At 44.0% G+C, this 23,936-nt stretch overlaps 1 protein-coding gene across 1 annotated transcript; it reads right to left on the bottom strand.

Annotated features, from left to right (window-relative positions):
* Positions 1–6,773: 6,773 nt before the first annotated feature.
* LOC114435377 (NLR family CARD domain-containing protein 3-like) lies at positions 6,774–14,647 on the bottom strand. Its single transcript, XM_028405039.1, has 6 exons — positions 13,228–14,647; positions 12,020–12,129; positions 11,754–11,927; positions 11,468–11,641; positions 10,590–10,636; positions 6,774–7,300 (listed from the first exon to the last, which is right to left on the bottom strand). Exons 1-6 carry the CDS (start codon positions 14,632–14,634, stop codon positions 6,774–6,776), a joined length of 2,439 nt encoding a protein of 812 aa, XP_028260840.1. The 5' UTR covers positions 14,635–14,647.
* Between the last annotated feature and the right edge of the window lie 9,289 nt (positions 14,648–23,936).

Below are 23,936 nucleotides of genomic sequence, written 5' to 3' on the forward strand. Positions count from 1 at the left end.
AGTACGGCTACAACAACATCAATCTACAGTCTGACTGAAACTCACAGTCACACTCTGTGTCAGCTTTTACAGTCTGCACTGCTGCACACACACACCTCTGTCAGCAGGTGGCGCTGAAGGACACATTATAGTATGTTGTGTGAACAGAAGCCTTCTGCAGACTGATCCCACCGATACAGAATAATATGAGGGTCTGTTTCAGTGAGCCTGCAGCTCGGCCATAATAACAACATGTTGATCTGTTGTTGTTGTTGTTGTTCAGTTTGTGTTGTTTTAACAGTCAGAACTTTGCACTGTCGCTCTAATAAAGAATGATCTGATTAATATGAGTCACTTTGGATCCAGCTGTAAAACACTTATTTGTAAAACGCATATTTGTGATGATCAAATTCATCCGTTCATCGTTTACATTCATTTTTTACACTTCTATACAAACAGTCCAACACATTTAGCCACAGCTTACACTGTTCTTCATCACACACACACACACACTAACACAACAACAACACACTGGCTCTTACCTTGTGACTGTGAACTCTGAACATCTTCACAAACAGACACACAAACCCCTTCAACGAGCTCACACAGCCTGCATCTGACTGTGAAACAGCTTCAATAGAAATCATGTATACAGAGAATCAGCAGCACATGCCCGGGCCGGTTCATCTGATTGGCTGAAAGCTGCTGTGAATACTGCCCACATGAATCTGGCAGCCATGTCTGTTCAGTTATGAAGTCCTGGATGTTTGCACCTGAGGCAACATAACTGTACCTGCACGTACAGCTGTCTGACAGGAACAAGTACAACAAGCCGCAACATGCTGGAGCAGAGAGCCGAGCAGGACTGAGCGCTGCATGCCGAGTGTGTCTGTTGTGTTGTCAGTGTGTCACAGCCATGCAGAGTCCAGAGTGACACAGGGTCCTACTCAGTCCTACTCCTTCTGTCAGACTGATCTCAGCCAATCAGGACAGCTGCTACTGCTCCTGCTATCAGGCCAATGCTGAGTCCTGCTCGTCCTCCTGGGTCTGCTGGTGATCTCACAGCTGGTCTGTCAGTGTGTGTCTGAGCAGCAGCTGCTGTAAAGGACAAAATGTGAGTTGAGACTTGTTGATGTTTAAATGAACATGTGGACTGTTTGAATTGAACCTGATGCTGTCTGTCTGTACAGAATATTATATGTTACAGTTAGAAGAACAGAAATCAGACAGTTCTCAGCAGACAGCAGCTTTAACTTACTCACCAGAGACTGTGAGCTCACAGCTGGAAGAACCAGAACCAGAAGCTGTCCTCACATCACACACATACAGACCAGAGTCTTCAGTCCTGAGTCTGGACAGATGAAGTCTGATTCGTCCTTCTCTGAGGGCGTCTGTGTCACTCTGGACTCTTCCTGAAAAACCTTCATCCACAGACTCTGAGAGCTCAACACCAGCATAGACCAGATACAGGACTGATTCTTTCTGTCTGGTTATATGATCACAGTAGACATCAATCCCCTCAGTCTTAGTCTGAGTGTCTGTGGGGAACGTCCACTCCAGTGTGATGTTGTGGTTCTCCTCTGCCTGATAGGAGCTCTGTGTCTCCTTCACTTCAAGTGCTGCTGCTGAGGAGGTGAGGATGAGGAGCAGCAGGATCATCTTCTCTCTGTGAGAGGACACAGAGGTGAAGAGTCATCAGGTTCAGTCAGACAGATGTGAGGGAAGCTGTCTAAGTTAAAAACCATCAGTCACATCTCTGCATGCCGTACGACGTGAAACACTGAAAGCTTATCAGCAGAGAAGAAGGACGGACCACACTAATCTTAATTAAAATCTAATTTCCGATCTCCTTTGCTGTAAAGGATCACTTTGGTCCACACAGCTACAGGATTATTCTGAGTGTAATATTACAACAAATTCCTCACCCACTGCTGTTCTTCTGTCTGTGTGTTCTGCACACACACATTCTCCACATGCATCACGCCCACAATACATTCAACCAACAAAATAAATCCAACTGCATTTAATGTAACTTGATACCTCTGGCACAAGAATTTCCTTCGGGATTAATAAAGTTTTATCTTATCTTATCTTAACCAACCACAGAATTGTTCACACAGCACTGAGAAAGAAAAGTTCTGCCCGGGCCATGTGTCCGAGAGCGCTGCAGAACAGGCGCCGAGAGAAAAATGGCGTCATTTGTGGGCGTTACATCGGCAGGGGGAAAGGAGTTCTCTGTTCTCGTGGAGTATGGATCCAGCTTTGAGGTTTTTAGATAATAAAATGAGAGAGAAGAAAGAAGTTATAATCCATAAAGTTCAAGAACATCTGCAAATATTTATGGATGGATCCAAAGAACCAGAATGTGGGAGGGTGACGATCAGCATAAATAAGGAAAGGATATAGAATACCTGATCACATGTCGGGCTACATGGCTGAGATGTTGGCAGTACTTAAGGCTCTTGAAAGAGTTGAAAGCTATAAACCAGACTGTGCCGTCATCTGCTGTGAATCAGCGTCAACTATACTGACAATGAATGAGGCCCGCTCAAAATCAAGACCTGATCTAGTAATGCAAATGTGCCTAATATTATATAAATTTCTATAAAATTCTATGGCATACACAGCTGTGTAGGGAAAGGCAATAAGTGTTTTAATTTACTCGATACCAGCGTGATGAGATCGATATTTCTCTGGAAGTTTCTCTTCATACCTTCAGCAACTTTACTCGTATTTACTCGCGGTGCAAACAGCGCTGCTCCATCACTCTGCTCAGTGCGCAGGCGCACTCCGCCCCTCTCCCTCCTACAGACGGAGCTCCTGATTGGCTGTAAAGTGCAGCTAGCGTCCTGGAGACTGCAGAGAGGAAGAGGAGCGCTGTTTGGAGTTATTTCGCAGCGACCTATGAGGTGTGCAGGAAAGCGACCTGCCGCTGTGGAAACACAACTCATTTACACAAACATAAAGCAGCAGAGCCCAAAGACCTCGAGCTGCAGAGTAAACAGAGGAGGAGGAAGAGGCAGAGGTCACTGACAAAGGCTTTACTGCACAAACACTCATGAATATCCAGGTAGATGATTTAAAAAAGTGAAAGTTCAGAGTAATCTGCAGCATGAATTAATGGTGTCTTTCTGAGTGCAGTGATAAGATGTGATTTTAGCAGAAGGACTGAACAGTCATCATATCACCAGCTGAAATAAATCTAGTGTTTCTCAAATTCCAAAATATATCTAATAATGTAATTATATAAGTTTATATAATGATATGTATTTCAGTATGATTAATATGATTATGCTTTGGTGGTATTCTTCATATTTAGGCTCCATGCAGGTAGGTGTTGGATTTTTATCAAATTATCTTAATTATTTTATTCCACCAACATGATTCATAAAGAGCCATGGCTGTCACAAGGTTTTTATATATTTATAAGGATATTATTCTGCTAATCAATATCAACTACTTAAAGGCAAAAAATAATGATTGTATGATCATGAAATTTCAAAGAAATACTGAAATGTTCAGTATCGCCCACCCCTATCTTCTTCCTCTTCTCCCTCTTCTTCCTCTTCTCCCTCTTCCTCTTCTTCTTCCTTAGTTTGTTGGTGGATTGCAAGTCCTCGTGCATTCAAAATAACCAAACGTCTCCTCTGATTGGCTGGTTTCTCTCTGTGGGCGGAGTTTCAAACAGAACAAACATGGCGGCTCATTTTCAGGACTGGAACGTCAGCATTAGTCATAGAAGAAGTTTGGCTGACAGGGTGTTCTCTCCTTCCTCTGTGGTTTTACCAGCTCTTCTATTTCTCAGGTTAACGTCTCACATGTGTTCAGTGCGTTTCCACCAAAGCACAAAACAAACCAACAGCTGCTGCATCAAACTTTTCTGTCACTGCTTCAGCTCATCTTCTTCCAGCTGGTTGGATCAACCCTGGTCTGCACTTCCTGTCCAGAAAGTGCAGTTGTAGAAACACTGACTATATCAAAGCTTTTACTTCCAGCAGACATGATCACATGGTTAGTTCAGCATGAGCTGAGTGTTATTTAATGAAGCATTCATGGTGATATATGAAGACACACAATCACAGTCTGCAGCTAGATACAGGCTACACCCACTATCATTCCACACATTTCAGAAACAACACAAGTAAAAAAGTTACATTTACACTGAGTGTGGACATCAGCTCAAACTGTTTGAGTATTTTTCCAACAACATGAGGAGCAAACTGTGTTTAAATGCATTTAATGTCTGAAAGTGACTGAGAGTTTTCAGCTTAGTTCCTGTACAGATGTCACAGTGAGTGTTCATGTTACACCTCATCCTGTACAATGACTGACAGACCTTTGCTCTGTCACACATGCATTCAAAGACTCAGAATTAAAAGTTAAGGACTTTGAACTCAGCTCTCCTGACTCGGTCCCACCTCTGATGATGACCCCACCTCTGATGTGTTTGGACATCAGCACAGAGTATCCACAGGTTCACTCACACTGTAACAGCTGACTGATGTTGATATGATTCAGACACAAATATGCAGCAGCTGTTGGTGATTATTGCTCCTATTAATGACACAATGAATGCTGTTTGAACAACTGTAAACATCAAACAGGTAGGTTTGTATAGAAGTGTGGAAGCAAGGTGTTTGTACAGAATGAGTTTGTGTGTTTTCCTTCTGCAAGAAAGAAGGAAACAGCCACGGTGGGTGTGTTTTGTGCAAAACAGGCAGCGCTGTGGCTAAAGAGTAACCACTCACTAAGGACTGTGAGACTACAGTGAGGAGACTTTCTGTTTCTGTGCTGGACACCATGATCACTGCAGTCTAATCACAGACAGCTGTCAGTGCTGCACACCAAGAACCAACATGTTCCTGTGTTCACACTCTTTTACCTGTTACAACCTGATCTGATGCTTCCTGTCACATGGAGTTCTGATGATCAGCTGTTTTTCAGCTGCTATCTAATGTGCTACAACATATGAATTTGTCTCTGAGAGATGTTGCAGAGAAGAGTCCACAGAGACACATGAGGAGAGCTGCAGCTGAACTTTGGACGTTGTCATGACGACGTGTTCCAGAGGGTCTCGTCTTCTGAGACGTCTTCTTCAGTTCAAATCAAACATGGACCATCAGAGTAACATGTAAGTAACAGAAGAAGAATGTCTGCTCCTGTTGCTGCTCCTGTGAGTCTAATGTGGAGTCCTCTCTGTGCTTTACAGGAAACATTATGATCATATCAAAGGACTCCTGCTGTGCAGCTCTGAGTCCTGTCTGTCCTCCTGTCTCTGCTGGGGGACGTCAAGGGGACAGACAGACAGCAGCTGATCACAGGTTTCTGTCAGCAGGTGGCGCCATTGGACAGACTGATGTGTTTTCATGTCTCACACTCACATCAGTTCATGTTGGTTTTTATTCTTTTTGTTAACATGTGTGAAGCAGTTTGTATCGACAGTAACACAACAGAGGAACAATATGAGGACACAGTGACACAGCACAGTGTGTCTGTGTGACTCCTTCAAGCACAGAGACACAACAGAGATGAAGCTTCAGTGTGTGTGAAGCTGCATGTTTACACTGTGATGTGTGTGAATCTGTTAGAGATATATTCTCTATGGGGATCAATCATTTTAATCTGAATCTTTTACACTTTTAATATCTGTGTTTGTTTCCCTTTGATTAACATGATGTGTTTTCAGTGTACAGTGTTCACACACACACACTGTGGGGATCAGAACTTTTTGGATCAACGTTCAAAAACCAGTTTCAATATTTACGCAGCAGTAAAATCCTTCATATCTGCCTCCAACTGTTTTATGCAAATGAGCAGCGGCCGGCACGTCACGACGTCTCCTTAAATAAACCTGTCAATACGTCAACAGTAAATTCCTGATTTTATCATAAATACAAGAAAGGGAAAAATACTAAAGCAGTTTCAGCTGATGTCCACTTCACCCCTCAGTGCAGGTTTTTTTACTTTTTCAAATATATAAAATATTTTTTCAAAGATGTGTCATTCACTCATAAGTATTATATTTTCTTTGTGTCTTTGCTTCTTTTTAACGTCCCGGGCAGGAGCAGGTGAGTGATCGCAGTTCCACCGACGTCACAGGTTGAGGAAAAAAAAGGCAATCGGGCAGTTCAACACAAATTTTAGAATTCAAATGTAAATGTTTCTGATCCATCACCAGAACACTGGGAAACACATTTACTACCCTTTGTGTCATCAGGGACAAAAATGTCCGCTTCTAAAAACTGCTATAAAAACTTAACAGATTCATATTTTTCTGCATAAATATGTGAAACAGCTTCAGGACTGCTCAGAACTACCAAACATCATTGGAGGAGTTTAACGCTTTAAATGCCAGTTAGATTGCATGATGCAAATATTTAATGTAAAAATGCACAAAACAAGTTATTTTACAAGTTGGGAGGCTCAGGCATTATTTTATATCTGTCATGTCAAAGTTTATCCAAAATATTGAGTTGGAGTTATTAGTGTTTGTATTGCAGCAGTTTTAAATGGTGTTTTCCACTTAGGTCCATTAACTCCTATTATAATACTACATTTTAATATCAGAGCCATAACAACATGGAATCATGCATTTCTTAATGTAAGGGTTTCATTTGTGAGGACATGTCAAAGTTCATGATCATAAATTCAGCTTCACATTCTTCATTTCACTGCTTCTAAGACAAAAACATGTTCTGACCTGAAATCACAGTCAGTGATTCAAATGAAAGTGAAACATCATCAACATTTAAAGCACAAAGTTGAAGCTGCTGTCACTTCCACACACTCTGCTTCTACACACAGCACAGACTCACTGAGGAACCAGAACCCAACCAGAACCCAGCATGTAGAGGCTGAGTGAATGTGGTGCTGAAGGTGTGGAGGTGGATCAGTGTGTCAGAGGAGACTCTGTAGAAGGACAGAGTGCCAGCAGGACAGTCCACATACACTGCTGCTCTGTCAGAGCCAGAGGAGGAGGAGATGAGTGTTACTCTGTCATTGTGACAGACATAGTAACCATGATCAGAGCAGGTCAGACTCCAGGACTGATTGTTTCCTCCAAACTCGCAGTCAGCACTGTTTCCTTTCCTTCTGATTCTTCTGTAACTCACTGATATAAAAACCCCTCCTCTCCACTCGACCTCCCAGTAACAGCGACCAGTCAGAACATTTCTACACAGCAGCTGTTCCCACCAGTCAAATCTGTCTGGATGATCAGGATATGGCTCCTCCTCCTCCACATGTGTCACCTTCCTGTTGTTGTCAGACAGTTTGAGCTTTGTGTGCACTGAGTTTGTGTCGACTTCAAGTTGACAGAAATCTGATGGAGAGAAAAAGACACAGCTGCAGTTTATCATCTGACACATCTGATGGCTTCATTCTGTCTTTACTGACTGATGTGTTGTTCATTCATACAAAGTTTATCATCACACACACACACACACAACCATACAGGAACACACACACACACACACACACACACACAAACACACACCCCCATACAGGAACACACACACACACACACACACACACACACACACACACACACACACACACACACACACACACACACACACACACACACACACACACACACACACACACACACACACACACACACACACACACACACACACACACACACACACACACACACACACACACACACACACACACACACACACACACACACACACACACACACACACACACACACACAACCATACAGGAACACACACACACACACACACAACCATACAGGAACACACACACAACCATACAGGAACGAACACACACACACACACACACACACAGGAACACACACACACACACACAACCATACAGGAACACACACACACACACATACAGGAACACACACACACACACACTTTCAAAATAAAAGCCTCCACATCATTACAGACCTTACTAGGCCTGGTGAACTACATACAAGCCACCCAGAAATATGCAGACACACACTATACACACCTGCCAACACACAGACACACAAACAGGGATTTTCAAAATAAAAGACCTTGCACAATAACAGGGTATGGCTGACGTGTAGATTTTCAAAATAAAACACTTAAACATGTTTTAACATGCATTAGGGAGTGTCTCCCCCCCCCCTCCCCCACACACACACACATACACAGACACACACTGATTTTCAAAATAAAAGCCTCTAATTCATTACACAGCTAACTAGCACTAGCCACCCCCACAAATTATACATCAAATCGACCGGCTCGGTCAGGACTACTACCCTCTGAGGTTTGGTAGCGATCGGATAAACGGTGTTTGAAAACATCCAGAAAAACTGCGATCAACCCTCCCCACAGGCATCAAATTACTGTCAAAACTTTGAAGCCATGGCGTTTGGGCATGCTTTCACACAGAACCTTCATTTAAAATGTAAAATGTAGATAAACATTAGACCTCTGACATATTGAGTCCCCATGTCTGTGCCACTTTTTGTTTTGACAGGCAAGCCACTTAAGCTTTCACATATGCCGGTGATCAGGAATGAGGTTTGGTGGTATATAATGGGGGGACCGGCAGCAGAGTGTGGGTGAGCGCGCATTGGCCCACTCAAAATTTATTGTGAAATTTTCGAGGTTATATATACAATAGTTATTTCTATTTTCTTTCCTGTTTGCTTCTTCTGTCCTTATGTTCCTTTCTTTGGTTGGGATTGTTGGTGCATTATCATTTAGGGTTTTTCCTGTAGAACAGACCAAAAGTCCAGTTCATATGTTCACTGGGCCGAAGCCTCTGTCCTAAAATCAATAATGTCATAATATGCCACCAGTACTGTTGTCCACAGGATGAAATCACACGTTTAAAAAATTATTATTATTTATATATATTTAACATTTCACCACAAGATGGCAGCAAACATGGTCAAACTCTCACCACCCTGTTTTGCCAGTGATCTGTGTTTTTTTATTGCCCATTTCTAAAATGGCAAGTGTGAGTAAGAAAAGGAAGGTTGACAGCGAAGGCCGAAGTTTCAGGACAAGTGGAAATGGAAGAAGAATGTGAGGGCAAGACATCTTGCACATTGAAACCTGTTTTGGAGCCAGACCTGCCCCCTTTACTGCAGCTGAGAGCCCAGTCTCTTCCTTCTCATCAGAGGTCCCTCATTAATCGCGGGGGTTACGTTCCGAAAATAACCCGCAAAAGGTGAAATCCGTGAAGTGATCTGCTTTATTTTTTACAGTTATTCTAGATGCTTTAAGGCTGTGAACCCCTCACTACACACTTTATACTCCTTTCTCTCCTGTTCAAACACTGTCAGAGTTCAAACCTTCATAGAAAATAAGTCCAGTGTTACAGAAAGAAACCAAAGCAAAAAAGCAAAATAAAAGGAAATATAATAAATGAAGATTAAAAAATGGTTTAGTGAAATGGAAGTTGTGGCGGCTGCACTAAAATGAATGATAAGTTAATGTGGTCTGTTCAGAGCTGTCAGTAAAAGCTTGTTTAACTGGTTTCGGCTGTCCCGCCTAACAAACGAAGAGATTGCTTCCAAAACACTATAAATCCAGAAAAAAGTGTTTTCTTTCCCAAAAAGGGTTTATATGAAAACTTCTACTTTATGTTTCAAACTGTAATATATCATCATGAGTTTGTAATAACATCAAAAACTCAAATCTATATTTTGATTTTGAACATTTATTAAACAATCAAATCTTTTTTCCTAAGGAAACGAGGACTGCCTCATGGATACTGTCAAAGTTATTCATTTCACACAGCTAAAACACTCATTTAAAAGACGACTGGACATACTTTCTATCTACTGACAGGGCTCCGCCATGACAGTTGGAAAGCTGCCCTGTGATTGGTTGAATGGAAATGCTGCATTGTGCTAAAAATCAGGGTGTTTGTAGCAGATTGGGAAAAAAGGGAAGAAGCGGTGCAGGGAAACATGGCGGATAACGTGTTTTGTTACTAATTGATTAAAAACTTTAAATAGAGACCCCGTGTGAAACTTATTTTGGTGGTAACTCGTTTTCTTAAACATTGGCGTTTGTCACCCTAACCCTAACCCTAATAATGATGCTCACAGCTCAGTGTCTCAGTGTCTTCACTCTTCAGTCCATCAGTCCAGTCTGACCCTTTGGATGAGATTCTTTGTGTCTGAGTCCTGCCTGCTTTTTGACTGTGGAGCTGTTTCTTCCTGTGTTTGGACCTTTTCAACCCTTTGTGGTCTCTTATTGGATTTTGTCTTTTGTCTGCTTTGGTTGTCTCTGTTATGTCCCAGGCTGAGGGGAAACCCACACACAGCATGTCTGCACCTCCCCACTCGTCCCCACTCTCAGATCGGCAGCTACACAGGCTGGTTTCAGTGTTAGGCTGCAGTTCATGAACTCAGAGCTGAGCAGTGCCCCAAACAAACACAAGACACTACAAAACACTAAAGCTCCCTAACAAAAGAAAAAAGGAAAACCAATGACAAAGCTGGAACCTAAAACTCCTGCTGGGGAGTAATAAACTCCAGTAAACACGAAAGAAATCCAACCGCAGAGGCTGCGCTACAACAGCTCTGATGGACTGATAGAACACTGACTCATGCACAATAACATGAGGAAAGACCGAGTCAAACTTACACTTCCTCAGCCCAGGTTTTAACCACTGCTCTCCACCATGCTCCACCCTGCAGGAAGAAACACAGTCAGAATGATTTTCTAACCAACATGAGTCCAAACTGCTGATCAACATGAAGCAGAGTTCCTCAGTTTGTCAGAGACACACAAACAGACTGAAACTCATCTGTGTCGACTCCAGAAGAGTCTCTCCTGATCTGCTCTGTGTTTATTCATGTCCTCCATTCTGTGAAATATTGCTCTCTGTCAGCGCTTTACTGTAAAATCCTCTTCATGCAGCAACAGTGTAGGTTTGATCTCAGCATTGTGCATTTATCCAAAGCAGCAAACAAGCCACACTGTCTCTGACTGTTTGTTGCTTTCACTCTATATGCAAACACAAGCCTGGTTCACATGTGTCATGGATGGAAGAGTTTCTGACACACTTCAAATAAATACATTCACTCATTTCTGTGTGTAGTTTTTACAGTGATAATATTGTAGTGTCTCCCTGCTCTCTGTCTCTGACTGAAGGAACTCCTCCTTCTACCATTGCGTTGTTGTCTCCTCTGAAGCTTCACATATGGATTGTTTCAGGAACATTTGTTTGTGGAAATAATTCAGTGGTTCTTACACCTGGGGACATTAATAAGTAGGGCATCATTTTGTATTTGATCTGCACGAAGTGTGACTGAAAATCAGTCTGTATGTATTTTGATATGAAGAACGTGTATAAAGAAAAGTGAAGTTAACATGATGGACACTTAATGATGGAGGAAGATGAACATCAGGGATCAGTGATTATTTCTTCTCTGCAGTTTCAATCCATCCATCAACAGCTGTGGATATATGAGCTAAACTGACAGACTGAGGAGGACTCATGCTCTGTGGTCTCTGTGTACCTGAGAGTGTCCAGACTACAATCTGGACTGTTGAGTAAAGCAGACAGCAGCTTCACTCCTGAGTCTCCTGGATGATTGTAGCTCAGGTCCAGCTCTCTCAGATAGGAGGGGTTGGAGGTCAGAGCCGAGGCCAGAGAAGCACAGCCCTCCTGTGTGATCAGACAACCTGACAGACTGGAGGTACAAAACATGTCATGAACTCAAGAAGAAAGAAGGGAAATCCAACAGATCTTCAACATGAACATGAAGCAGAATTTAACTGATGATCAAAAAGCTGTATCCTGACCTGAGAGTCTTCAGTCTGCAGTCTGGAGTCTCCAGTCCACGAGACAGCTGCTTCACTCCTGAATCCTGCAGGTCATTGTTATTCAGGTCCAGCTCTCTCAGACTAGAGGACTGGGAGCTGAGAACTGAGGACAGAGCTTCACAGCTTCTCTCTGAGAGGTTACAGCTGCTCAGTCTGAATGAAATGAAATGTGCACATTTAACACTACTGATTTTGATATAAATTGTAAAAGGTAGAGCAGTGTAGATAAAAATATTGAGACTCACCTCAGAGTCTGCAGGCTACACCTCTCCAGAAAACCACCTAGGTGCTCCACATCCTGCAGATTGTTCTCACTGAGGTCCAGATATCTCAGCTGGGAGGGGTTAGCCTTCAGAGCTGAGCCCAGAGGTAGACAGTTGGTCTCTGACAAACCACAGCCACACAACCTAATAAGACAATACAAGACATTGATAGAGCCATTGATACCACTGATAATTTAATAATATGGAATAACATTAAAACATACAGATTACTGTTACTGGGAAGGAAGAAAATTATTATTCATTGAATTACTGAGCAACATTTGAACATATGATTAGATCTGATTTGTCATCAGAGCAACAGTGACTGAAGATACACATGTCTGTGGTCCTTTTCTGTTTGTCAGTCCTGACAGATGATTTTAAAACTGGACCTCAGCCTAATAATTACATTAACTGACCTAAGAACCTGCAGTATGCAGTGAGGACTGTCCAGTCCAGCACATAGCTGCTTCAGTCCTGAATCCTGCAGTTTGTTCCCGTTCATATCGAGCTCTGTCAGATGGGAGGGGTCGGACTTCAGAGCTGAGGCCACAACTTCCCAGTGAGTCTCTGAGAGGTTACAGTCAGAAAGTCTGTGATGACAGAAATATCAGAACATTATGAAAGGGACACTTTAAGTAGTAGCAGTGATCTCATTTGATCTGACTGTTTGACATGTAACAAAAACTCTGATCATTCTCATCACCTTTTTGACAGTGTATTTCACTTTATTTCTCTGTTGTAGGTTCTTCCAGCTGATATTGCTGAGAAAGTTAAATTCTTCTCTTTCATTCAGAGACTTTCAAGAGTTATTCTGTGTTGTGTGACATCCTGATTGAACTGTTTGTGTAATGGTATGTGTCTGCATGTTTGCATACCATGATGTTGTGCTGCAGTTTTTGCAGTCTTTGTATTTGTGTTGTTTGCGCAGCACTTTGGCCACATACAGCTGTTTTAACTACAAATAAAGACACATTTATTGTCCATTCATTTAACAGCTTCAAACAGAAACATAAAACACAATGTTTTTTTTAACAGTAGAAGAACATCTGAGACAAAAACACAGCTGATGTGATGTGTCAATGAACACAAGGAGCCCTGTTAGAGAGAAACATACAGTGTGAATGTGTCTAAGAACTAAACCAATAATCTACACTGATTGGTCACATCTGGACTCACCTGAACTTTCTGCAGTTCCTCACAGCTGGAAGCAGTCTCAATTGTCCTTCTGTTGTTGTGTTGTACTTCATCAGGTCTAGCTCATCAAGAACCTCCTCTGACATCTGCAGCATGTAGGCCAGAGCTGAGCAGTGGATCGCAGAGAGTTTCTTCTCTGACCTATTCTCTGACTGCAGGAACTCTTGGATCTCCTGATGGACTGAGAGGTCGTTCATCTCCATCAGACAGTGGAAGATGTTGATGCTTCTGTCAGGAGACACTTTATGAGTGCGTCTCTGTTTCAGGTTGTCGATGGCTCTCTGGATGGCCTCTGAATAGTTTTCTGTCTCACCCAGCAGGTCTTCTAAGAGTCTCTGGTTTGACTGCAGAGAGAGGCCATGAAGGAAGCGAACCATCAGGTCCAGGTGGCCAGTTTCACTGTCCAGAGATTTCTCCATGACTCTGTCCAGGATGTCATCCAGAGATAACTCGTCGCCGTCTTCGTGACCGTCGTTGTCGTCATCGCTGTCGTCACCCCTCAGGAAGTCTAGCAGCTCCTCAGTGTCCCCTTTGATGAAACAGTTTATGAGGTGGAAAGCAGCCAGAAACTCCTGAATGCTCAGGTGAACAAAGCAGAATGTTGTGTCTTTCTGTTTCCTTCTTCGCTCTTCCTTGAAGATCTCTGTGAACACTCCTGAGTACACTGAGGCTTTACTGAAATCGATGCCACACTCTTTCAGATCCTTCTTATAGAAGATTATGTTGCCCTTTTCCAGCTGCTGAAGAGCCAGTTTTGCTAGTGAAAAAATGCACTGACTGGACTCTGGTCCATATTTCTCTTTGGTCTGATTTACCTGAAACATCAGAAACTCTGCGTACATCTCAGTCAGGGTCTTGGGCAGGTCTCTGGTTTCCAACATGTCCTCCAGAACTGTAGCAGTGATCCAGCAGAAGACTGGGATGTGGCACATGATGTGGAGGCTTCGTGATGTCTTGATGTGGGAGATGATCCTGCTGGCCTGCTCCTCCTCTCTGAACCTCTTCCTGAAGTACTCCTCCTTCTGTGGGTCAGTGAACCCTCTGACCTCTGTCACCACGTCCACACACTTGATCTGTTCGGCTGCTGCCGGCCGTGTGGTTATCCATATGCGAGCGGAGCGCAGCAGTTTTCCATTGATGAGGTTTTTCACCAAGATATCGGTGGTGGTGGACTTAGTTACATCAACAGAGTGACAATCGTCAACATGAAGGTCCAGATGAAGGCGGCTCTCATCCAGTCCGTCAAACACAAAGAGAAGCTTGAACTCACTCCTGTCGTAGTTGCGGTTTCCTGATGACTGCAGAGCAGTAAAGATGTAATGAAGGGCCTCCTCTTTGATGTCCACAGCCTCTGGGATACATTCATAAATGAGGTTTGCCAAACTGAACTGTTTTCCCATCAGTGGATTCAGCTGACGGAAGGAGAAGGGGAAAATGAGATGCACATCTTGATTGGCTGTTCCCTCAGCCCAGTCTAGAATAAACTTTTGCACCAGGAAGGTCTTTCCAATTCCTGCGACTCCGTTGGTAAGCACTGTTTTTACAGGTCTTTTTTTTCCAGAAGGATGTTGGAACATGTCTCTGGGTTTGACAGATGTCTCAGTGTCTCTGGGCCTCCAGGCTTTCTGGATCTGTTGGACCTCATGCTGTGTGTTGATGTGTATGTCACGGCCGGCTGTGATGTATAGCTCTGTGTAGATATCAACCAGACACTCTTCATCTACTGCCCAGCCTTCTTGTGCACACAGAAACCTGTCCTGGAAGTGGGATTGGAGTTTCTGTTGGTAATATGTGATGTGGCGTGGCTCCGGTACTGGAACCATCCCATCTGTCAAAGACAGTGAGTAGGTTAGTGTGTGTACACATACAGACATTGAGCATTAACTTTTAGAGGCAGCCCAGTCTGTTCCTACAAAGCAATACAGATCCATCATTGTCCAAAACACGTCTCTGCTGTAGGTGAAACAACATGGCCGACACAAAAGTGCCACTGTTCCACACCCATCTGAGCCAGAGCTGTGTTCTCATGAGAAACAGTAAAAGCTACAATCAGAACATCTCATCAGTGTGAATCAGGTTCCTCAGTCTCACTCTTCCTTTCATTACAGCTTAGTGCCCCCTGCAGTGCAAGCATGGAATCAGCAACACAGACCTGAAAGTGGCAAACTGTGTCTTCTACACATGTTTGGAATTATAAAAACACACCTGAGGTGAAAACCAGCAAAACTTTATCTCTGTGCAGGTTGTACTGCTGCTCGTTTGATGTGTCCAATCAAAATGGAGGATGGTTTGTTATGTCACTGATAGTTATAGGACAAAAATCTACTGTATGAAAAAATAGCCCATGTGGGACAGGAAGTTTTCTGTCCACGTAGAGATCTCATAAGTACGACGGTGTATTAGGGCCATTGTAAGAAAAAGAAATACTGACCCGGAAGAGGCGGGGGGCTAATATTCTAAGATAAAAGTAGCAAATTTGCTAGAAAAAACTCAGAAATGTATGGGAAAACCTCAGATGTTCTCTGACATTAGGCTATAAAGTCGCAAATCTGGATAGACGTTGCTTGCTGTCATGGTCGCCGTGGAAAAGCTCATCAAGTTTTACTGTGGCAATGCTGTGAGAAAGATAACACCGTTGATAACCTGTCCTGCTTCAACCTCCCAACCGTAGTCAGGAGGCACAGAGGACGAGCTACGTTGCTCGTGGTTAAACCCCACCGTCACACACAGCTGGAGTAAAGGGAGACCAGAGCACTTTCCTGTCCTTGCAGGGCGGCAGCTTTATTCTCTTATTCTTTACGCTGTACATATACTTCTTGTTAATAACTCACCCCTCTCTCAAGCTAAGAACTCTCATCTTCTCTCCCACTCCTACACACATACACTCTCCTGTATCCTGCACACTCACATACACACACCGCCACAGGTACACACATGTAAGGAGGTAATAACTTCTTCATTTACTTTTGATCCCATTATTTTCCCTGTATTATGTTGATTGTATGGTTTTTCCATGGGACAGTGGGGTTTTGGCGCCCTCTAGAGGGCCCTTGCAGAGTTGGCAAGGGATACTCCACCCTTGTCACCAGTCTTACACGTGCTGTTCGCGTGGTAAGTCCGAGTCTAATAAGCTCTGCAGAAATTAGCAATTTACTTTGTTGTTTTGCCGTCATAAGTCCACATTCCTATTGTTATATGTTGTTGGAATAATAACCATAAGTTTCCTTTTAATGTTGGTTGCTAAGCGTTGTAAATTAAGCAGTCCGTTTGACAAGCTGCTAGCTGCTAGCTTAAATGCAGTAGCAGTGCTGTCTCGTAGTACAGCGCTATATGCTAACTTTGGGTTTATTTTTCAGTGTGTCACTGTGGAGCTTGTTAGAACTCTGGATACAAGATTTCTGTGTCCAGCCTGACCCTAATAAACGGCCTGTCGAGCCAAGAAAGAAGTTGGTTTTTGATTACACAACGCAGAAGAAAGTATACACCCACTACACACACACGTAGGCTACTCACTGCCATCCTCTTAAGAAGGCATATACCACTCTCATAACACCCTGAACTGAACTAAAGCCCTGAAACAGTTTACATGTACACATAAACCATATGCATGCATGCAATGAAGATGACGTCTTGGAAACGCAACACGATTCATGACCAAGAAAAACGGATATAAATTTCTGAGTTTTTTTCTCACAAATTTGCTACTTTAATCTCAGAATATTAGCGCCCCCCCCTTTCCAGGTCAGTATTTCTTTTTCTTAAAATGGTCCTAATATGCTGTCGTACATAACAGAGAATGCAGCTTCTCACCTTCAGCATGAGGAGAAGACAAAGTCTGAGTTGAAGGTCCAGGGTTAGTGTTCCTGATGTCATCCAATGTCTGCTGCAGGTCCTTCCTGGGGATCTCCCCTAAAATGTTCCAGGTGACCTGCACTGCATTAGGAATTCCATATGTCTGCTCCATCACAGTCACTGTTTCCAGCCTGTGTTCCTTTTGCAGGTGGCATGTTTTGATGGGTGCGTGGCCCTCTAGGCAGCCGGGCTGCTGCAGAAACCAGTTGAAGGTTTTGAACTCTTCATCTGTCAGATCTTGCAGAATGTTCAGAAGGTCCTTTGACGTCATCACAGCTTCCTGGAAAAGTCAGAGGAACAGACTGAGTGAAACACTGAGACCTTCCTCTGTAACAGTCTGTGGACTGTTTTCTATAGAAAGGACAAACACATGAGCAGCTACTGTCTGAGCTCTGAGGACTGACACACTTCTCCTCATGGCAAATATTAGATTCACATATTTATGAACCCTTGAAGAGAAAATGTTTCTTCTGATGAGTTTCAATCATCAATATGGATTCACGAAAAATAAAACATGACAAATTGATGCATTTAAATGTTTTAGTTTTAGTAATAAGAATCATCTGAACTCAATTAAACCAGATGCACCTGAACGCACCATGACCAGTAAACCAACCAAACTTACGTAACGTGGCGCGCGGCTGTTGCGCAGCACAGGCGTGTTAAACCGGAAACAGACTGATCTGATAAAGTCAGAATAAAGCGACCTTTTCTCCGCTTGAAGCTTTGAACGAGTCGATCTGAGTTTCAGAGCAAATGAAGCTGCTGAACTTTACAGAGAGAACGATCAACAGAGACGCTTGTTGTTTGTTCCGCGTTTCAGGGACTTACTACAATAAAGATCCATCAGTTACAGGCAGTAAAGATCAATGAGGTGATCACACTGATGATTGATCAGATATCGACAGACTCACCTGCTGAATCAGTCCTGACTTCCAGAAGTTTCCACCTCCATGTGTGGAGCTGCTGGTTCTGCTGCAGTCTGTCTGACAGGAGCTCAAAACCCAAAGTAAGTCCACAGAAGCCACGCCTTTAAACCAGGACACGTGATTTAAAACATTAAACATTTTAAGCCACGCCTTTAAAATCACATCTGGTTCAAGTTTATCAGCTTTAACTTTAAGAACAGCAACAAAATAATAACAATGTGCTAAAATCTGTCGCTGTTGTGTATCAACCAGCAAACAGTCATTGAAACGGGCATGTTCAACAACCAACAGTGAAAGAGATCGGCCTGTACGGGGATCGAACCGGCGACCTTGGAGTTCTTAGCGCCACGCTCTAACCAGCTGAGGGACGAACTTCAGTCCTAATAAAAACATTCCCTGACCGGGACAACAGACCTCTCAGGTCATCTGTCTGAATGTGTTTGGATGACAGCAGGGGGCCAAGTTGTTGTTTCACCCTCTGAAACTCTTCAGTAAGATGTTCAGATCAGTGGGTCCAGGCTTCACACTTCCTCCATGTTTCAGTACATTCATATCAGAACATACAAAGACTGCGTGAGCCTCGTTTCTATGAAGTGAAGGTGCACAGAGCCCTTTGCCCACAGATCACTCACTTTTTATGTCGGTAAAGTTACCGCTGTTGGCTCATGTGCGTCATTACGCACAGCTCTCTGTCACTGTGCAGACTTTGTTGAGTCCCCTGTTGTGTGACGCTGCAGGAAGGAACAACGATCACATGACGTCAGACAGCGGCCGCAGGTTATCATGACTGTAAACAGTCACATGATGAAACAACAGAGTGCTGAGGCTGCAGCTCTGAAGTGTGGAGCTGAACTAGAGCTTCTGTTATTCAGCAGTGATCTGCTCATTAACGGTCTGCTGCTCCATGTACAGCAGCCTCCCTGTTGTTGCTCTGTCTGTGTCTGTTTACATGACAACAGCTGTGACACAAACAGAACAGTGATGGACTTTATACAACCTGCTCAGCGAGAGAAGCAGCGAGCAGCTCTGATAGAAGTCTGTCTGCACCATCATCAGGGTCTGATGCTGCTGCAACAGCCGAACTCTGGGACAAAGTGACGTCAGCAGATGTCGGTTTGTCCTCTGAGTCTCTGAAGCAACATGCGGCTCAGCTGGAAAACAGCTTCTGATGGAGCTCTGATAGTCTGACTTCATCTCTGAGAGGAAGAAGAGGGGGAAGCCGCTGCGCAGCCGCGGACTCTCTCCAGCAGCAAAGTGCAGAGATCATCAGAGCTCCACATGAGCTGAACATGAAGAGACACAGTCCGCTAGCAGCTCCTTCACTGTCGGCCTGCAGCGCTGCTCCCACACTCATCTGGACTCTTTCATCCACACAGAAAACACGAGCGGAACATTCAGCCTGCAGAGGAGCTGCCTTGGATTGAGTCTCCGCGGTTCTCATGGTGTGTTCAAGGACCGCCTCCCGCTCTCAGCTGATCATAACTACACTCTGACTGTGCTTGTGTTGCAGCTACGAACTGAACATGGCAGAAGAAGCTCCAGCTCCAGCCGCCGCTCCGGCCGAAGCGCAGAAGAAGAAGGTCTCCAAGCCGAACAAGTCCGGCCCCAGCGTCAGCGAGCTCATCGTGAAAGCTGGGGCCGCTTCCAAGGAGCGGAGCGGCGTGTCTGCAGCCGCCCTCCAGAAGGCTCTGGCTGCCGGAGGATACGATGTGGAGAAGAACAAGTCCCGCGTTCAGAGCCCAGAGCCCCCACTCAGAGAGCTCATCCTCACTGCCCGTTCAAACAGGACCTCTGTGATCATGCTGCTGCACACTGCACAGCTCCACCTGGTTCACTGGGGTTAGTTTGTTAGTGTTAGTTCATGTGTTTACTTATATACTAAAGCAGTAATAAACCTATATTTATTAAGTCAAAGTCAGCTTTATTGTCAAATCTGCTATATGTGCTGGACATACAGAGAATCCAAATTGCGTTACTCTTCACTCCGCAACATATAACATATAACTAAAAACTAAAGATAAATGTAAAAAAATGTACCTACAATGAGGCACACACAAAATACAAGGCACAAAGTGAAGGCACAATGCAGTGAGAGTGCAAAAGATGTGTAAGTGACTAGTAAAACTAGAACTAATACAAACAGAAAATGAACTACAAAATAAAATAATAATAACCTGGCTGAAACCAAGACAGAATCAGCAGCACATGCCCGGCCCGGTTCATCTGATTGGCTGAAAGCTGCTGTGAATACTGCCCATGAATCTGGCAGCCATGTCTGTTCAGTTATGAAGTCCTGGATGTTTGCACCTGAGGCAACATAACTGTACCTGCACGTACAGCTGTCTGACAGGAACAAGTACAACAAGCCGCAACATGCCGGAGCAGAGAGCCGAGCAGGACGGAGCGCTGCATGCCGAGTGTGTCTGTTGTGTTGTCAGTGTGTCACAGCCATGCAGAGAAAACACACAAGTACAACGTGAATACAGCAGAAACACAGAGGACCACTGAGAGGAAGTGATGAAGTTTAACACAAAGACAACAACATGGAGCCAGTCATGAAGAAACACACAAACACATCCTGACAGACTCCATGTTCTCTGAAAGTACACAAATAAATCACACAACATGAGACACACAGGGCTGCACACCACTCGATGATGAAGATGAAGGAGCAGAGTCTGCCTGCAGGCTGACTGTAGGACTCTTTACAGGAGGGTCTAATGATTCCCTGTGATCTGGAAGAGTCTCATTAATGCTGCAGGGTTTTTTCTGTGACATCATCAGATTTGGTCTCTTCCTGTTTTTAATGCGCTCATAAATGTTAACCACATTGACAACAACTGTCACATATAACAAGATAAGACTAAGAACCAGTACAACTCCAATCAGTCCATTAGAGACCCCTGTCCATCCTCCTGTGTCTGCTGGTGGACTCAGAGCTGGACTCAGAGCTGGTCTGTCAGGGTGTGTCTGAGCAGCAGCTGCTGTAAAGGACAAAAATGTGAGTTGAGACTTGTTGATGTTTAAATGAACATGTGGACTGTTTGAATTGAACCTGATGCTGTCTGTCTGTACAGAATATTATATGTTACAGTTAGAAGAACAGAAATCAGACAGTTCTCAGCAGACAGCAGCTTTAACTTACTCACCAGAGACTGTGAGCTCACAGCTGGAAGAACCAGAACCAGAAGCTGTCCTCACATCACACACATACAGACCAGAGTCTTCAGTCCTGAGTCTGGACAGATGAAGTCTGATTCGTCCTTCTCTGAGAGCGTCTGTGTCACTCTGGACTCTTCCTGAAAAACCTTCATCCACAGACTCTGAGAGCTCAACACCAGCATGGACCAGATACAGGACTGATTCTTTCTGTCTGGTTATATGATCACAGAGGACATAAATCCCCTCAGTCTTAGTCTGAGTGTCTGTGGGGAACGTCCACTCCAGTGTGATGTTGTGGTTCTCCTCTGCCTGATAGGAGCTCTGTGTCTCCTTCACTTCAAGTGCTGCTGCTGAGGAGGTGAGGATGAGGAGCAGCAGGATCATCTTCTCTCTGTGAGAGGACACAGAGGTGAAGAGTCATCAGGTTCAGTCAGTACGGCTACAACAACATCAATCTACAGTCTGACTGAAACTCACAGTCACACTCTGTGTCAGCTTTTACAGTCTGCACTGCTGCACACACACACACCTCTGTCAGCAGGTGGCGCTAAACACAAGTATATAATATAACAACTATTTTATAAATGTAAACATCATAAATGTTCATGTTCAGACAGCAGCTCACATCAAGCCTGAAACATTCACTGGATTTACTTTGTTTCACTGTTACACAACAACACACACACACACAGCTGCTGGAAGTGAAACTATTGTTGTATGACTCCAGGAACTCTGCAGCCATTTTGTTTGTACGTCTGTGAGAGAAGCAGAGAGCAGAAGAAGCAGCTTCAACATAACAGCAGCATGAAGCTGTGACTGGTCAGATCCTCTTCAAGGAGACAGAAACAGGTCAAAGGTCAAATCCATCAACATGTGTTTGAGCTGCTAAACTCATTCTGTACACACACCTTGTTTTTACACTTCTACACAGTCACACACACACTAACACAACAACAACACACTGGCTCTTACCTTGTGTCTCTGTGCAGCTGAACTCTGATCACAGACACACAACCTGCAGCAGGACAGAATCACCGTCTACACAGAACAACTCAGCTGTTCCTTTTAGAGGGACTCTGTCCAACCAGACCAGTTCCACAGCATTGCTGCTCATGCTGTGGATGAAGGTGTGTGGCTGTGTGTGTCTGACACCACTGTTCAATGTGACTCCATCACTGTTTCTGCTCACATTCACAATAACACACATCACAGCCAACAACCAGAGCACAAACAGAGCAGCTCTACAACCTGAAGCAACCTCTGGAGAAGGAAAAGCTCCTTAAACACACTGAGAGAGTGAGAGTCCTTCAGAGCACTGCTGACAGTCAGAGCATCCCAGGCTGGAAGACAGGACCAGCTGCTGCTAGTGTGTGTGTGTGTCTGTGTGCCAGTTTCAATGCAGGACAGAGCTTTGTGTGTCTTTACAGCCCAGTGACATCACTGACTGACACACTCTGCACAGATACAGTCACACAAAGCTGCAGCACTGTCAACAAATCAAACCACAAATATGTAGGACAAAGACGAGGAGGTGAAGAGGAACGAGGAAGAAGAAATAGAATTACTGATGTCATCAGAGCTACAGTAGTGGATCATGTGATCAACCATGGAATGACCCTGTAGCAAGCATCATAAGGACATATTGATGAGAATGGGTTAGTACAGTTCCCTCACTCTAAGTTTTGTAGCTGTACCATACTCTAATGAGAAAAACAACAATACTGTACATGTAAGACTGAAACTGTTACTCCACAGAATTACTCGACATCCAGCATCTGGAAGGAGGCATGCGAGGATATGGACCAGGCATCATGTCAGGCCTGGATACGGCACTCCAGGAGACATGTTCCCCGGGCCTTGGACTAGAAGACATTGCATGTGATGTTGATGAAATTCTGTGGCCGGACCCAGAGAGACAATGAGACTGATTTTCTCTCTCTTTCAGTGAAATTGTATGTTTTCTTGTGATTGTTTTGATGTGTGTGAATAAACATTCATACTTGAAATTTGAATCCCTGTGTTTATAGAACTATTTATGACAAAGGTTTGACCTCACATGGACAGACCTGGTGCACAGAGAAAGCAAAAGCCAGATGTGTTTTCAGTTAATACCATCAGTGTGTAGTTGGCACATTGTGTGCTTAGTAATATGATGCTTTGTGTTAACTGTTGTGCTTAAGCCATCAGAAAAAACTGTAACTGTCTTTGTTTTGATGTGAGCAGCTCCCCCTGCTGGTCATGATTGATCACTACAGCTAGAACTGAACAGCGTTGACACATTTTACATCAGAGTGAATTAGAAAAAAGACAATGAAACAAAAACAACACTGAGCTTAGAAAGTGCACTCACTCACTGAGGTTGTGCAGTATGAAGAGTTTGTGTTGGCTGTGGCTGATCTGATGAAGATGCTGCTCCTCTTCAGGTCTCTGTCTAACTGTCATGAACCCAGAAAGCTGCCCAGCAGAAAACCAGCATCCTGAAGGCTTTGTTCACTTTCAAGGACTTGGAGAGCAGCTTCTGGATCCTGAGGAGAGCTGACAGACCCCAACACAAAGACGGGGACAGGATGATCCAGACCCTGCTGCTGTTCAGCCTGACCTCTGTCTGTCAGGGTCACACACTGAATCTGCAGCAAAAGGAAGCTGTGTCTCTACTCACTGTCTGTCTCTGTCCTTCACAGGGACGTCTGCTGTCAGAGCAGCTCCGACCGTCTATCAGGCAGAGGAGGACGACAGCATCACCATCACATGGGACAGTC

Source organism: Parambassis ranga, chromosome 5, assembly GCF_900634625.1.
Source record: "Parambassis ranga chromosome 5, fParRan2.1, whole genome shotgun sequence".
Classification (NCBI taxonomy): Eukaryota; Metazoa; Chordata; class Actinopteri; family Ambassidae; genus Parambassis; species Parambassis ranga.

Bases quoted from the DNA above. Each gene is read 5' to 3' on its own strand.
- LOC114435377 (XM_028405039.1), bottom strand. From the start codon at position 14,634: ATGGGAAAACAGTTCAGTTTGGCAAACCTCATTTATGAATGTATCCCA. The intron at 10,637-11,467 runs GTACACAGAGAC...TTCTTCCTGCAG, and splicing joins TGTAGTCTGGACACTCTCAG to GGTGGAGCATGGTGGAGAGC. The intron at 7,301-10,589 runs GTAAGTTTGACT...TCTCTCCATCAG, and splicing joins AAAACCTGGGCTGAGGAAGT to ATTTCTGTCAACTTGAAGTC.